Source organism: Lithobates pipiens, unplaced genomic scaffold, assembly GCF_037356315.1.
Source record: "Lithobates pipiens isolate NorthernLeopardFrog02 unplaced genomic scaffold, aLitPip1_a1.2 Scaffold_13, whole genome shotgun sequence".
In the NCBI taxonomy this organism is placed as follows: domain Eukaryota; kingdom Metazoa; phylum Chordata; class Amphibia; order Anura; family Ranidae; genus Lithobates; species Lithobates pipiens.
In genome coordinates, this window is record NW_027507718.1 from 295085913 (window position 1) to 295103029 (window position 17117).

General features: G+C 39.1%; 1 protein-coding gene across 1 annotated transcript in view; it reads left to right on the forward strand.

The window, feature by feature from the left end:
- Positions 1 to 17117, forward strand: part of LOC143974941 (bifunctional heparan sulfate N-deacetylase/N-sulfotransferase 3-like) — a 375710-nt gene that overhangs the window by 205250 nt on the left and 153343 nt on the right. The window contains exons 4-5 of the mRNA XM_077476811.1: positions 3502 to 3656; positions 15685 to 15870. Of these exons, the coding sequence (XP_077332937.1) occupies positions 3502 to 3656; positions 15685 to 15870 (341 nt within the window). The remainder of the gene's footprint in view (positions 1 to 3501; positions 3657 to 15684; positions 15871 to 17117) is intronic.

Genomic DNA, 17117 nt, shown 5'->3' on the forward strand with positions numbered 1-17117 from the left:
AGGCCGGGAGATTCTGTTATTGTATATAAATGCTCTGCCCTCTCTGATTGATAGCTATCAAAATTCCACACTTCCTTTTACTCAGATAAACAATAAAGACATTTCAAAGTGACTTATGAGTGTTTTTTTCACATGTGATTGTTAAACAAATTGATTTTGGATATTTCTTTGAGGATGATATGTACTAATCCCACTAAGCATAAACCTTGTACAATAATTGCTTCACATTAAACAATTGTACATTAAAGATGACTTCCAGACAGATAGTAAAAACATATTTTAGTCCAGTAACTTAAATGACAAAATATTTTTTTTTAAATATATAACATAAAACTGCATAAATATTACTTTAGTATTTTGTAATCTACTAAACAGCAAGCTGGGAATACGATAGTTTAGCATTTTGAGCCAAAGAAAGCTCTGTTGCATTGCACACTGTTGTCCGAACATGTTAACAAAAGAGGAGAGCATGAGAATGACCTCATCAGTATGCTTCTGACCCTTTGCTGTCAAATTAACAGATTGGCTGAAACTGTGGACCATGCTGCATTGCTTAAAGCAGACCAAGCATGGGATATATTTTATATGTTAAAGTGGAAGTAAACTCCCCTATCGTTTTCAGCCAAGGAAGCTGCCATCTTTGCCTCTGTTTAATCTTCAACTGCCAAGGTGCTGCACATGTGATTCGTTAAGACAGCAGCCATTGGATGGTTTGACAGTTTGGTTGAGAGCACAGCCCATGTGCAGTTAGCATTCCCGGCATGCCGGGAATGTAACTGTTTTTTTAAACTGTTTAAATCGATGGGTTTAGTTCCGCTTTAAGTGTCAAAATGCTAGGTAAAGTGTAAGGCAGCCCACATATTGAGCATTTTATTTCCTTCAACCAGTGGGTTGAACGAAAAAAAAATGACCTAGTTCCCTCGTTCACATATTTAAGGTGGACAGGAGAATCACTCCCACTGTGCCATTGTGCTCTGACTAGGGGGAGCCTTCCCCACTGTCAGAATACACTGATCAGTTTTGCAGGCTTTAGCCAGCAGCACTGATCACTCGTAAAAAAAACTGAAAGGCTGGTTGTACAGAAATCGATTGGTAGATCGACTTCTGTACAACCAGCCTGCCCATATATGGATTGAAATTCAGTTGGCTATAGCCTGCAATACTGATCAGTGTATTCCAAAAGTGAGGGAAGCTTCCTGCCATCAGAACACAGTGGCACAGTTGGAGTCATTTTCCCATCCGCCTTGAATGTGTGAATGAGGGAATCAGATCTTTTCTTTTTTCATTCAACCCGCTGGTTGAAGGAAACAAAATTATCAATGTATGGGCTGTCTTATCTTTACCTAGCATTTTTACACCTAACATATAAAATATATTAGATGTTATACTTGACACAGTCGTTTAAACCTTGGTGCTTGTGCAGTGCTGCTGGACCTTTTTACCCATAACTTGCCACAAAGTTAAAATTTTTTAGTCTGATTGCAGGTAAGAGAATACTGAGAAAATGCTTCATCTTGCCTGCAACAGACTGATTACATTATGCTGCCTAGGCAAAGTCACTTGGTTGGGACTTACTAATGTTCTTTAATCATAAATAATGACTTTAAAAAAAAAAATTGTTTATATATTATGACATTACTGGATTTTTTTCATTCAGATTAATTTGTAAAGTTGTTGAAAGGTCCACAGTAACTGCAATACAGGAAAACTAGGTTTTAAACATAGCCGTGCTGTCTGGCAGGGATGCCTGAATTATAAAGCTAACTGAATCACAAGACTAGCGGAATAGAATTGCAAACACTGTTGATAATCAAATAATTACTGTATGTATATTTCAATTACATATTTACAGTGCCTTGGAAAAGTATTCATACTCCTTAAAATTGTTCACATTTTGTCATGTTACACCCAAAAACGTTAATGTATTTTATTGGGTTTTTATGTGATAAACCAACACAAAGTGGCCCATCATTGTGAATTGGAAGAAAAATCATAAATACGTTTCAACATTTTTTACAAATAAATATGTGAAGAGTGTAGTGTGGTGTTTGTATGTAGCCAATACTTTGTAGAAACACCTTTTGCTGCAATTACAGCTGCAAGTCTTTTTGGGTATGTCTCTAGCTTTGCACATCTAGAGAGTGACATTTTTGACCATTCTTCCTTGAAAATAGCTCAAGCTCTGTCAGATTGGATGGAGAGCATCTGTGAACAGCAATGTTCAAGTCTTGCCACAGATTTTCAATTGGATTTAGGTCTGGATTTTGACTGAGCCATTCTAACACATGATGATGCTTTGATCTAACGTTCTAAACCATTCCATTGCAGCTCTGGCTGTATGTTTAGGGTCGCTGTCCTGCTGGAAGGTGAACCTCCACCCCAGTCTCAAGTCTTTTGCAGACTCTAACAGGTTTTCTTCTAAGATTGCCCTGAATTTGGTCCCATCCATCTTCCCATCAACGCTGAGCGGCTTTCCTGTCCCTGCTGAAGAAAAGCATCCCCACAACATGATGCTACCACCATCATGTTTCTCGATGTGGATGGTGTTTTCAGGGTGAGGTGCAGTGTTAGTATTCTGCCACACATAGCGTTTTACTTTTAGGCCAAAATAGTCTCATCTGACCAGAGCACCTTCTTCCATGTGTTTGCTATGTCCCCCACATGGCTTCTCGCAAACTGCAAACGGGACTTCTTATGGCTTTCTTTAAACAATGGCTTTCTTCTTGCAACTCTTCAATAAAGGCCAGATTTGTGGAGTGCATGACTAATAGAGCTGTGAATCTCGCAGCTCCTCCAGAGTTACCATGGGCCTCTTGGCTGCTTCTCTGATTAATGCTCTCCTTGCCTGGCCTGTCAGTTTAGGTAGACAGCCATGTCTTCTTAAGTTTGCAGTTATGCCATGCTCTTTCTATTTTCAGATGATGGATTGAAGAGTGCTCCATGAGATGTTCAAAGCTTGGGATTTTTTTATAACCTAACCCTGCTTTAAACTTTCCCACAACTTTATCCCTGACCTGTCTGGTGTATTCATTGGCCTTCATGATTCTGTTTATTCACTAAGATTCTCTAAGAAACCTGTGAGGACTTTGCAGAACAGCTACTGAGAACTGAGATTAAATTGTACACAGGTGGACTTTATTTACTAATTAGATGACTTCTGAAGGCAATTGGTTCCACTAGGTTTTAGTTAGGTGTATCAGAGTAAAGGTGGCTGAATACAAATGCATGCCACACTGATATTTATTTGTAAAGAATTTTGAAAACATTTATAATTTTCCTATCACTTCACAATTATGTGCCACTTTATGTTGTGCTATCACATAAAATCCCCAAAAATAAATTTACGTTCTTGGTTGTAACATGACAAAATGTGGAAAATTTCAAGGGGTATGAATAATTTTTCAAGGCACTGTAGCTGTATGACTTTGCATTTAACTTTTATGACCCGCATTTTTACATTTATGTTTTACATACTGACATTTCTTCTGAATATACTTTCAGGCACTGAAAAAGAGGATATGGGAGATGATGTATTATTAGGATCGGTGGATGAGTTTTGGTGGTTCCCTCACATGTGGAGTCATATGCAGCCTCACCTTTTCCATAACGAGTCCTCCTTGGTGGAACAAATGATTCTAAACAAGAAATTTGCGTTGGTAATGAAATGCATGTTTGTTGGACCTTTTTAGAAAGCATGATTCTAGATGATGTCTTGAATGCCCTTGATCATGTTTTTGAAATAGATTTTTCATTATGTTATGAAATAAGAAATAAATATTCATTTTACTGGCCTTTCTTCCAATTTAGAAAAGCTCAAGGAAGTACATAGATACAAGAGAAAAAGCAAGAGAAATAGGTTCAAGATAACATTTTAAAAATGCCATCTAGGAAAGGTTTCTACTTTAACTTCCATCTTTTAAAAAATGCATTGCAATGGTTTATGGTGGAAACATTTCCAGGGCTGAAGTAGGTTGCTGAGGTTATCAGTAGAAAAACTGCTCGGGGCTGCAGTTGTCAGAAATTATACATAAAAACTGTGTTGAAAATAAACATACATGGACTACAATAACATTTAGAGTAATGGCTAACTTTTATTCTTATGTTCAATATTCCATAGGGCATAGTTTTAGATTTAGAGTGGGGATGGTTTAGAACGCCTATCTGTTTTTTTTTTTTTTACTTATGTCCAGAGCCCTATTAAAGAGATTTAAGCCGCGTACACACGGGCGGATTGTATGGCCTACTTAGTCCGTCATACAATCCGACGGACAGTCCGTCATACTTTCGAATGAACGGACTTGACCACACACGGATGCACAAACAGTCCGTCGAAAGCTTGCGCGATGACGTGTACAGCACGTACGACGGGACTAGAAATATGACGTCCAATACACAGCAATGCAACCTTCCGCCGTGCAAATCTTTTCTGAGCATGCGCCATTCTTAGTCCGTCGAACTAGCCTACTCACGAGCGGATTGTCCGCTGAAACCAAAGTATGACGGACAGTATTACGGAAATTCCAAAATACTTAGTACGCTAGACTGCACGCTGAAAAAGTCCGCTGAAGCCCACACACAAGCGGACTGTCCGCTGAAATGTGTTTCGAGGGACTAAGTAGGCCATACAGTCCGCCCGTGTGTACGCGGCTTAAGTCTTCACTTCTGGTCCTGCTTGCAACAACATTTCCAGACAGTAAGCAAAGGAGAATTTGCAGCAGGGACACATAAAAGCTGACTGTTGCAGAATTGCCCCTACTTTACTGTCTGTTAAAATGCGTGAAGTGTTGGTACATTTTGCTGATGGAGGCTCACATAGCAGTAAAAATCTGATGGGGTTCTAACCCTTTAGAACACATTGTGGTGGTAATTTTGATCTGCTGGATTTCCCAAGCATATGGAATCGCAATTACTATGGCATGCCCATATAGATATAAGCAATTATAAGCAGATTTTAAAAACAATATGATAAACAAAACTTAGTGATAATTAACAATGAAAAAGTGCTCCCACTTTAAGGGAGTTTATCTCCTGACATGCCACATTTGGCATGTCATTTTTTTGGGGGGGTGATACCCTCTTTTCAGAGGGTCTCAGCTAAAGTTACCACCTCATCCCTTTAAACCCGAACACATATGAATTACACAGATTCTGAGGCTAATTTCATGCAGATAAGGCACCAAGTGAGTTTAATTATCACCTTAAACAGCCACAGAAACTGTGCAATTAATATGTGTTTGGTTTTAAAGGGATGAGGTGGCAACCCTAGTCCCAGCTCCCACTTCTTCCTAGCGCTCAGAGGCACTGGAAGGGAGATCACCTCTCCCCCCCCCCTCTCAGCAATCATCTGGGACATGTCACAGGTCCAAGATGATTGTCTGGCCAGTCATGGCACGTGACGCGGCTCGCGCATGCACAGTGGGTGCCCGACTGTGAAGCCATAGCCGGACGCCCACAGTTGCAATGCCGGTGCAACAGCGAGGAGTGGGAGACGAGTGGGGCTTCATTCCCCCACATTGCTGGACCCTGGGACAGGTACGTGTCTGATTATTAAAAGTCAGCAGCTGCAGTATTTTTAGCTGCTGACCTGTCATTTTTTAATTTTTTTTTTAAGCAGAACTCCGCTTTAAGCTGCAAAGGTAGCAGATGGGCTTGTACATAAACTACAGCATTGTGGGGAGGCAAACTTCAGCCACACTATTGCACTCACAGGGCTGTTGCCACACTGAGGGCTCAGAGAACAGCCCTGAATTGGACCAAAGCTCAGTGATGCATTTTTTAGGGGTTAAAACATAATGCCTCCTCGCTGCCTGTCAAACATGGTTTGACGAGTTATACACTGCAAATTGCTCTACAGAGGATGTAAAGCACAAGTATAAACAAGCCCTAATTCCCTGTACGCACGGTCGGAAATTCAGACGGAAAAGGTCCGATCGGATTATATCGTCGAAAATCCAATTTCCATCAGAAATTGCGATGGAAAAAATTTGAGAGCAGGATCACAAATTTTCCGACAAAAAAATCAGATCGGACTTTTTCTGATCGTTTGTAGAGAATTCCAATCAGACAAAGTGCCACGCATGCTCAGAACAAATTACAAGACTAAAGCTATTGGCTACTAGCCTCAACGTAGTCTCGTCGTAACGAACGAACGTCATCACGTTACGAACGATCGGATTTTCCGACAACTTTGTCCGACTGTGTGTATGCAACACCAGTTTCGGATAAAATCCATCAGAAAAAATCAGACGGATTTTGTGGTCAGAATGTCCGACCGTGTGTACAAGGAATAAGAGCTGAGCAGTCAGGGTGCACTATTTGGAGGCAAAAGGTTTAAACCAGAAACCAAGCAATATTCAGTAACAACCATGCATTCAGAATGTACTATATATGGGCAGAAAACTGTAGTGCTAAGAAAATGTTTTAACCACTTTACGACCACCCCATAGCATATTTACTGCTACAGGGTGGCCCCTCTATGCAGAATCATGTGTATATACATGTGATTCTGCACCTCTGGGTTTTGGGCATGAGCGCGCACCACTGGCGGCTTACTCCCGCTGTGATTTTACACATCAGGAGCTAATCAGTGGGTCTCATGGACCCGATATCTGCCGGGGCCCGCCGATTGTCCGGTACTCTGACAAAATGACAGTCTGCCCACGTAAACAAGGCAGACTATCATTCAGTGAGTACAGAAGACATGAATCCTGTGTTTCTGTGAAACAGAAACATTGATCTATGTCTTTGACTTCAAGTAGTAAAAGCACCTCCCCCACAGTTAGTAAGCACTCCATAGGAGCACAGTGATAGAGTAAATGGAATAGCTATTTTATTTGTCAAACATTTAGTTATAAGTATCAAAACATGTGTTTCTGATTAAGCAGATATACTTAGAACAAATTTGTTAGAAGCCATATGATGTAACAGCTGTCTTGGTTGTGTCCAAGTGCCATTTACACCTTTAGCTGTGAATACGTCTATCTGGCTTTTCCCAGATAACTCTGGAAGTGACGTGTATATGTCAAATGACCATCTGCATATCAAAGAATGTCATCTAATGCCCTGTACACACGGTCTGACTTTCCGACGACAAAATCCATTGGATTTTTTCTGACGGATTTTGCCCCAAACTTGTCTAGCATACACACAGTCGCACAAAGTTGTCAGAAAATCTGATCGTTCTGAACGCGGTGAGGTAGAATACGTACAACGGGACTATAAATGGGCCAGTAGCCAATAGCTTTCATCTCGTAATTTATTCTGAGCATGTGTGGCACTTTGTCCATCGGAATTGTCTACACACGAATTTAAACGATCTGATTTTGTTGTCGGAAAAGTTTAGATCCAGCTCTCAAACTTTGTGTGTTGGAAATTCCGATGGAAAAAGTCCGATGGAGCCCACACACGATCGGATTTTCTGACAACACGATCCGATCGCACAAAGTCCGACCGTGTGTACAGGCCAAAAGAGTTCAAAAGAGTCCAGGTACCAAGTTGCCAAGGTGCGACTCCCTTCAGAATGTATAAATTGTATTGCAGGGTTCTCTGCCATTTCAGAGCAATTCTTTTTGAACGTATCACCATGTACTGTATTTATGTTTGTTCCCCTTCTTATGGCTAAAACTTTAGGCTTTTATATTAAATACATCTTTGTTGCATTCGGGTTCAACAGTCAACACGTTACTGAAACCCCTTGAGTTCTGGGGTTTCCCTATCACACATTTAAGCCTTTGATCACCCATAATCTTAACCCTTTCCCTGCCAGTGTCATTCATACAGTGGTAGTGTATATTTTAAGCACTGATCACTGTAATAATGTCATTGGTCCCCAAAAAAAAGTGTCAAAAGTGTCAGTTAGGTGTCCGATTTGTCCACTGCAATATTGCAGTCTTGCCAAAAGTCACTGATTGCTGCCATTACTAGTAAAAAAACAAAAGGTAAATAAAAATATCCAATAGTTTGTAGACGCTATAACTTGTGCACAAACCAATCAATATATGATACAATACCACCAAAAGAAAGCTCTATTTGTGGGAAAAAAGACATCAATTTTATTTGGTTCAGTATCGCATAACCACGCAATTATCAATTAAAGTAACGCAGTACCGTAACCACAAAAAATCCCCTGGTCGGGAAGTGGGGTAAACCTTCTGGAGCTAAAGTTGTTAAAGTGTATATTACCCTAAATATTTTTTTATATGTGTGTGTCTCTAGTGTGTGTCATAGTCTCTATTATTTTCATGTGCTTCTTCCTTAAGTATCTGGTTGATCCTGGCAGTCACCTTAATTTCTTGTTCTCAATGGACAACACAAAGCATAGAAGCTGATCTGTGTTAGCATGGTCAGTTTTCATCTTTTAACTGGAAACTCACAGGCACTCTGCAGACATACAGCTCACTTGTATTGGTTAGTTTGTTCAGCCATCACACCTCCAGACCAATCAGCACATATTCCTCTCCCACAGCCTATTGAACATTCCCCTGCTTAAGCACAGCCTGCATCTTGCCTTAGACTTAACAAACTAGGGAATACAGGCACACTACATGCCTGCATAGTGTCCTGTAACCCCCGACAATATCAGGAAGAAAAGCTGCATGGTCACATGATAACACTTTTTAACCTTGTAAAAAAAGTAAGACAGATCATTTTTAAAACTAGGTAAAAGCAATTAGAACTGTATTAGAAAGGGCTCTTTCACACTACCGATCCTTTCAGGTCCGCCTATCAGTTTTTCAGGCGGACCTGAACAGACGCTCTATAGACCTGACAGTCCATTGACATCCAACCCGCTCCGATCTGAAAAAGTGTGATGGAGGAAAAACCTACTTTTCCATCCGTCATCGGATCGGATTGGGTGACCACGGTCTCTACGGTCCATCGTCATCCTATCTCCCATAGGGGAGAGCAGTGCAGAGACGGACCTGTCATCTTCCTGCTCAGCGGGGATCGACGGAGCGATCCCCGCTGAGCAAGCAGATATCCGTGGGGCGGATCATCACTGATCTGCCCCGTGTGAAAGGACCCAAAGTGTTTATAACATTGTATGTTCACAACTACTTTAAAACACTCACACAATTAAAATAAATACAAAGTATGTAAATAAATGATGATAATTATATAAAATTATAAATCAAGTAATGAAATTGTTCAGAAAAGAATGTGATCCAACTACCCATATATACATGCAGTCAAACTAAACTATCTGAAGAAAATGCACTATTTAAATATGTATCAAAATAACACTGAACTATCACTGACACATGGTTATAAATGTTTCTAATGGAATCTCATCTCTTGCTCAGAAAACACATAGTACAGTCTTTCCCCTTCCAGCACTTGTTCTATTGGCCTTTTCCTCCAGCTATCTCTGTCTTCGTTTCCCGCTACATCCCCTTGCATTCCTCCCCAGGAGCATAATCACAAATCATGGGCACCCCAGCTAATTATCTCTGTAGTACATTGCAGTGTCAACTGTGACAATACTCATCATTAATCTTTAACATAAAGTATGTCTACATCAGGGACAGGCAGCAGGAAAGCTGACAGTGTTGTCAGATTACTAGAGAGCAATGCGTTGGATAAAAATGAGTTAATTGTAATAATAATAACTTTAATAATATGCTATACTATGGCAAATGATTAATGCTCTTACACACAAATTCTCTATAACCCTAATACAAACTCCTTTAAACTCTGGTTTCTAAATATTATAACTACAATCCTCAGCCATCCTATAGGGTTTTAGCAGAGGGCGCTGGGATCTGCGACTGCATTAGGCAGCCTGTAGAAGAAGTTCAGTAGGAAGCAATTATAAGGTCTGACTTCAGTCCTTCTATAATGGAACCTTCATAGACTTGTATAAGATCACAACATAATGGGCCCTCATCCTACCCCAGGCCCCATGGCAACTTTTTGGACTGCTATGGCAATTGTCATGACACTGCCCCATGTCCTGTTTAACCAGAATGGAACATTTGAATTCCTTTGTTCATGGTTCATAAAGGCTATCATCATACATTGTTGATACTGCTAGCAGGGACTGAGCTACTAAGGCCCCTTTCACAGCGGTAAAGCGCCGCTATTTTTAGCGGCACTTTACTGTCAAGTTCGCTGCGCTATTCGGCTGCTAGCAGGGCACGTGTACCCCCGCTAACCGACAAGAAAGGGTTAAAACTACCAACAAAACGCTGTTGCAGCAACACTTTGTCGGCAGTATAGCCACACTGAACATTGATTTAAATGGGCAGAAGCAGTGGAGGAGCAGTATACACACCGTTCCTTCACCACTCCAAAAGATGCTGCTAGCAGGACTTTTTTAGCATCCTGCCAGCGCACCACTCCGGTGTGAAAGCCCGGGCTTTCACATTGGAGAAACAAGATCTGCTCATTTAGAGTGCTTTGCAGGCAGTATTTTTAGCGCTGTAGCACCTGCAAAGAGCCCCAGTGTGAAAGGGGTTTTAGAGCAGGACACTAAATGTACCCACTCCATAAATCACCCATACTGTATGTATGTACATATGTACCTATACTACATGCGGGTTAACTGGGACTGACACTAAGTGGAAGGATGCTTCTAATGGGCCCCAATGATAACCAGAAGAAGAACACCCCAAAATACTATCCCCCCATAATAATTATTCTGTAAACCATCCATGTTTCCCCCTGCCCCTTTACTGTTATCCTTCTTTTCTTTTGAACAGTGCATACTCATACAAAACTCGGTAGATTAAGTATTACTACTGGTTACTGCTGCACATGAGGTGGCCTTGCTACTGTCAGTGCTGATCTGGATGTCAAATGTCATCATATGCCTAGTCCCTACTGTTAATCACTTTGCATGCTAAATTGTGTTGTTACCATTGTTAATCCATTTTATGCTTATGCCTAGGCAAAGTGGTTGCGATATCCTGACCGGACGTCATATGACGTTGACATGATATCAGGCCTCTCCGATTGCGGTGTGTCAGTCTGACACACCGCAACACCGGTCTAGATAAAGAGTCTCTGATGGAGACTCTTTACCAAGTGGTCAGTCATGTCCAATCACAGCTGATCACTGTTTAAACAGGAAGAGCCGTTTATCGGCCTTTCCTCACTTGCATCTGTCAGACAGACACTTGCGTCTGTCCTCTGACAGAGGGGGTCTGTTCTGATTCATTATCAGCGCAGGTCCCCAGAGGATGCTCACGCTGGACCACCTGGGATGCCACCAGGACTACCAGGGATGCCCACCACTAGTCACCACCAGGTATGCCACCCATGGCCCCCAGGGATAACAATCAGTGCCCACAATGGATGCCAATCAGTGCCCACAATGGATGCCTGCCAATCAGTGATGCCCATCAGCACCATCCTTTAGTGTATGTCAGTTCCACCTATCAGTGCCCATCCCTACCGCCTATCAGTGCACATCTGTGCCACCTATCAGTGCCCATCAGTGCCACCTTTCAGTGCCCATCAGTGCTGCCTTTCAGTGCTCATCAGTGATGCCTATGTGTACCCATCAGTGCTGCATATCAGTGCCTCATATCACTGCTGCCTATCAGTGCCCCATCAGTACCGCATATTAGTGCCCATAATTAGTGCTCATCAGTGCCACCTCATCGGTACCCATCAGTGCCGCCTTATCAGTGCCTATCAGTTTAGCCCCATCAGTGCCCATCCATGAAGGAGAAAACTAGTTTTGTAACAGAAACAAAAAAAATGTTTTTTTTTTCAACATTTTTTTTACTTGTTTAGCAGAAAATAAAAATTCCAGGGGTGATCAAATACCACCAAAAGAAAGCTCTATTTGTCGGAACAAACTAATAAAAATGTAGTTTGGGTACAGTGTAGCATGACCGCGCAATTGTCATTTGAATTGTGACAGCGCTGAAAGCTGAAAATTGGTCTGGGCAGGAAGGTGTATAAGTGCCTTGTTCTGAAGTGGTTAAGTTTGCCTTTACTACCTGGATTGGTTCCTATTTTCTTTGATATAGCACTACTATTGAGTACTAAGTTTTACTGTCAGTGAATTCCTGTGATATTGTATGTTTGTACACTCAACCTGGTGTGTCAGAGGGGCTGAATTCCTTAAGAAAGTTGAGGCCAAGAACAGAGGACCCATCCTATCCAACAGCTTCTTCGGGAGTAGCGCTACATTAATTAATACATGTCAGATATCTCCTAAAACATTACAGATACGTCCATTTTTATTTTAGATATTCTAGTGCGTAGCTAACAAATTCTGGCACTGGACCGTGTGCTGCTAACCACATTTGTTATTGAAGTCTCAATATGAAAGCTATCGAGGTTGTGTACACCTCTGCGAGAATAGTGCAAAATTAGGAAATACTATGAGAGTACGCAATGATGCAAGGTCCATTGTAAATCAGGTCCGATGTGTTATCTGGCAGTAAACATGGGTATAGTACAATCATTTTCTGTTATACCGTTTTTACGGTTCAGCAGGAAAGCAAATGATGTATTCTTACACTGAAACATGGCAATGTTTTAAAATGACATTACGAAAATGTGGATGGTTTTGCCATTGAGTATTATGACACAATGCTATATTCTTATAATGTTACACTCTTTATTTCCTATCACTTGTTAAAATGGAAACATAAAACATGAGTGCAGAAGAATACAGCAATCCATGGATGAATCATACGGTCTTTTTTTTTTTTTAACCATAGTATAGTCAAGTAAAAGATCATGCTTCATTTCCCTTTAACCTATTTGGATGTGTTCCTTTTCATACCATTATTGCGGAGGACACATCCGTTCAGCTGTGTGATCAAAAGAACTAGTTCTGGGAAGAATAGTCGAAATGTTTTGTTCCTCTGCATTTCCAGCGTGATAAAATGCCGCATAAATGCTATGCTTTTGTGCAGCATACGTTAACAGCTCACTGAAATAAAATAGCAAAAAGGCAATGGATAATACATAAATCAGCAGCTGAAAAAAAATAAATAATAAAGCTTCCAGAAATATCAAACTGAGAACCATATCTTTGACCATGTATATACTTTAAATTACATTCATTCCTATCCCGAGCCAGATCTTATAAAAACGACTACATGCGCAAAATAGATGTTACAGCAATGCTACCCACAATCATTTTTTTATTTTATTTTTTTTCAATCCATTCATTCTATTTTCACAGCCCTTTCTCATCTGTCTGATGTCCCCTTAAGCTTTGTAACCACCACGTTTCTGCTAAGATGAATGTTCTTACTATACTGTCAATCATTGTCTTAGAGCAACGTCGTGTTTGTAAGTTCTTAGTAGAAATCTGTTGTTGAACTCTATCAAAAATCTTGTCTTTGAGGATTTCAGAATAGTGGACAAAGCCTTCAACTGATGTACTGTACATAATCCTTTATAATACGGCTAAAATGTTCAGATTCTACAATTCCACCAAAAGTAAAACTATCTAAAAAAAAAGAAAAAGCAAAAAAGGCACTTAACCAAGATAAACACAAATGCAATGAGTTTTAAAAAAAGAGGAGGCGAATTAAGCACATTGCAAATCTTAGTTTTTTTTTTTTTTTTTTACTCTGTTGGCCAATAAATTTAAAATAATGGCTGAGACTGGATAGTCAAAAATATATTTTCTGATCCTCTGATCCTCTGATCTTCAATACAAAGAGCAAATCATGGCTTTGCAAAATTTAACAAGTACATTTTTATTTAGCTCAAAGAATCTGTATCCACTATAATGATTCAAGTATGTGCAAACTAAATTCTGTGCCCTTGACTGGACATTCAAAGTTAGCACAAAAGCAGAAAACCCCCTAGTGGTGGACTTTTGAGGCACATAGAAAGTGGAATAGTATTATAATGCACATATAGTTTATTAGATATATACATAAAAGCATATTAATCGCATAATATGTAACATCCGAAATCAAAAAATGTACATACAAAATACTCTTGCACCCAACGCGTTTCGGAGTGTGTAAAACTCCGAAACGCGATGCTAGCAAGAGTATTTTGTATGTACATTGATGTTATACGCTATAGATGCATTCAGGATGTTACATGTTATGCGATTAATATGTTTTTATGTATATATCTAATAAACTATAATTGTATTATGATACTATTCCACTTTCTATGTGCCTCAAAAGTCCACCACTAGGGGGTTTTCTGCTTTTAGTTTCAATATAGGATGTGGCACTAAAAAAGCATTAAGTTGCCATTGTACAAAAAATTCCTTCCAAGTAAGCACAGGTGCATGTATTCTATAAGTAACACCTTCTTTTTCTTTTTTTTTTATAAGTGTATGAATAGGAAACCATTTTCAGCTTCGTAAACATATGAACAATCACAGTCAGTGGTAAAAGAAGCATATTGCTGCAGCTAGACTGACAGTGGTTACAGACAGCTGCGGTCCGGAAGCCTGTACAAAGCAATGACTGGCTGAAAGGAGCTGCAGCTGTCCCTCAATTTTTGCATGTATCCATATATTAAGTGGTTACTTACCATTAACGAAAGATGTCTGACCCTCAACTAACACAGATGCATCCAAGGATGGACATCTGCCCCTAATCACAGGTAAGCATTTGATGTGCAGACACATGGGAGCAGCAGGAGCTCCTGTTAGCCTGTCATTGCTTTGCTTTGTACAGACTTCGAGGCCACAACTGTCTGGACACATACTGTATGTCAGTTTATATACAGCAATACCCTGTCCCTTGCCACTGTCCATGCCTGTTTGTCATAGAGTGTCCCAAATCTAGTGTGTCTAGTCATGTGATTGCCAGCTTAAACTTTGTTTATGTTATCTGGGTTTGATGTATTTCTTCTAAGCCCAGGGAAATTGTTTGCTTCTGCCTACTTTTGGAAAGTTTCTCCAGCAGATAAAGTGAGAAGATACAATGTTGTGGCTCATTGAGCTTGAGTTTACTGGTGTTACAGTGTGAAGGAATTAAATAACATTGCTGCGTCATGCAATTTATTTTTATTTTTTCAATACCACCTACACTTATACTACTTTTTTTTTATAGTAATAGTAATTAAACGAATCCGAAATAAAGAAAAAAAAAATTTGATGAGATTTCAATTCAAATCATTTTCAAATAATTTTCAAATTTGAAAAGTTTTTTAATTCAAAAAGTTTTCGAATTTGAATAGTTTTCAAATTTGAATTGTTTTCCAATTTCCAAAGAGAATAAAATAGAATAGAAAATTAAGGAATAGAAAAAATAATAGAATAGAAAAGAATATAACAGAAAATAAAAAAATAGAATATAATAGAGTCAAACAAAGCAAAATAGAATAGAAAATAAAAGAATAGAATAAAATGGAATATAATAAAATAGAAAGGCATAAAATAGAATAAAAAATAGAATTAAATAGAAAAAATATAACCATTTCCCAAAATTCAAATAGAATCAATTTGATTTTGAATAGAATAAAAAAGAACAGAATAGAATAGAATAAATATAACCATCTTCCTATTCCAATCTATTCTTTTCTATTCTATTCAAATTGATTTTATTTGAATTCCGGGAAATGGTTATTTCTTTGATCAAAAATTCTGGGTGGTAAGTGTAATTTATTTCTATCTCCCCTAGAGTTGCCTAATAGTTTCTAGGACTTGTTCTAATCAAAAGCTAGAGCATAATGCAGTCTGCGTTTTTCTTTTTCATCATTCAATTCTTGTATTTCATTTACAAATGTTAATTTGTATTGTAGGAGCATGGTATTCCAACTGACATGGGATATGCAGTGGCACCCCATCACTCTGGTGTCTACCCTGTACACATTCAACTTTACGATGCTTGGAAAAAGATATGGAATATCAAGGTCACCAGCACAGAGGAGTATCCACACCTGAAACCTGCACGTTATAGACAGGGGTTCATACACAGAAACATCATGGTAAGCTGTAAAATTATTTTTTTATATTTTAATATAACACCGTAAAGCATTTGTAAAGCAGAATATATCCACATATTCTATTCCATTATAAAACAAAAAATAAAAATAATTATAATACCAAAAAATAAGATTAGTCCTCATTTCAGGACAGTGGGCAGAGCCATGCACATACTTTCATAATGCCCCAACAGCCAGTTGCTTATGCAGATCTGGTGGTGAAAAGTGCAATTAAAGCATAATATTATAGAGCCAAACTAGATACAATTGTTTCAGGCTATTGGTCATAAGCCATACCCCATAGAAGTCATGGTTTCCAAGCACTGCACTGATGATGGCCAAAAAGCCTGAAACAGCTGTATGCAGTTTGGAATAAATAGTGCTATAATATTAAGCTATATTTGCACTGCACATTAATGGTTTTAGACACGCATCTGACTGGGCAAAGAGCAATGATTTGCATGACTGCACCCTCTGTACCAAAATAAGGTATAATCCTCTTATTTTTAGGATTTGATTGAATGAGATATATAAATACCTCCTGTTCTAATTTTAAGTTGGAGAGATTTTTTTTATTCTTTTAGTCCCTAATTACTATAACCAAGTCCCAAGCTATACACCATAAAAGCAATGGTTTCATTTCACTGTAATGATGATGACCAAAAAGCCTAAAACAGCTGTATGCAGTTTGAAATACATGGCTCCATAACATGTTCATCTGACTGTTGGGGCATAAAGGAATAACTTTGCTGAATTGATGAATAATCCTCTCTATTTTTGGATGTGTGATAGAATGAGACACGTGAATGCCTTCTATACTAAGAAGGCTTTTCTATCCACTTCCAGATGAGGCCTTTTCTGGCACTTTTTGTTTACAGTAGGTGCCGACAATATTGTGTTTCCAGCAATATCGGCAGGACCCACTGTACATGTAACAATCAGTATTTTCTGCTAGAAAACTACTTAGAGCCCCAAGACATTATATATATATTTTTTTTAAATCAGAGGCCCTAGAGAATAAATTGGTGAGTTTTGAATTTTTTTTATGTCACATGGTATTTGTGCAGCGTTTTTTTAAATGCAATTTTTGGGGTAAACAAATACATTTTAAAATTGTTGATGTTTACATTCCTTGTGACAGAAAAAAAAGTGATCCAAAAAAATAAAGAATCAATGGGCATGTGACAGGTACTTTTTATGGAGAGATCTGGGACCTATAAGATCCCAAATACCTCCTCTGACCTTAAAAG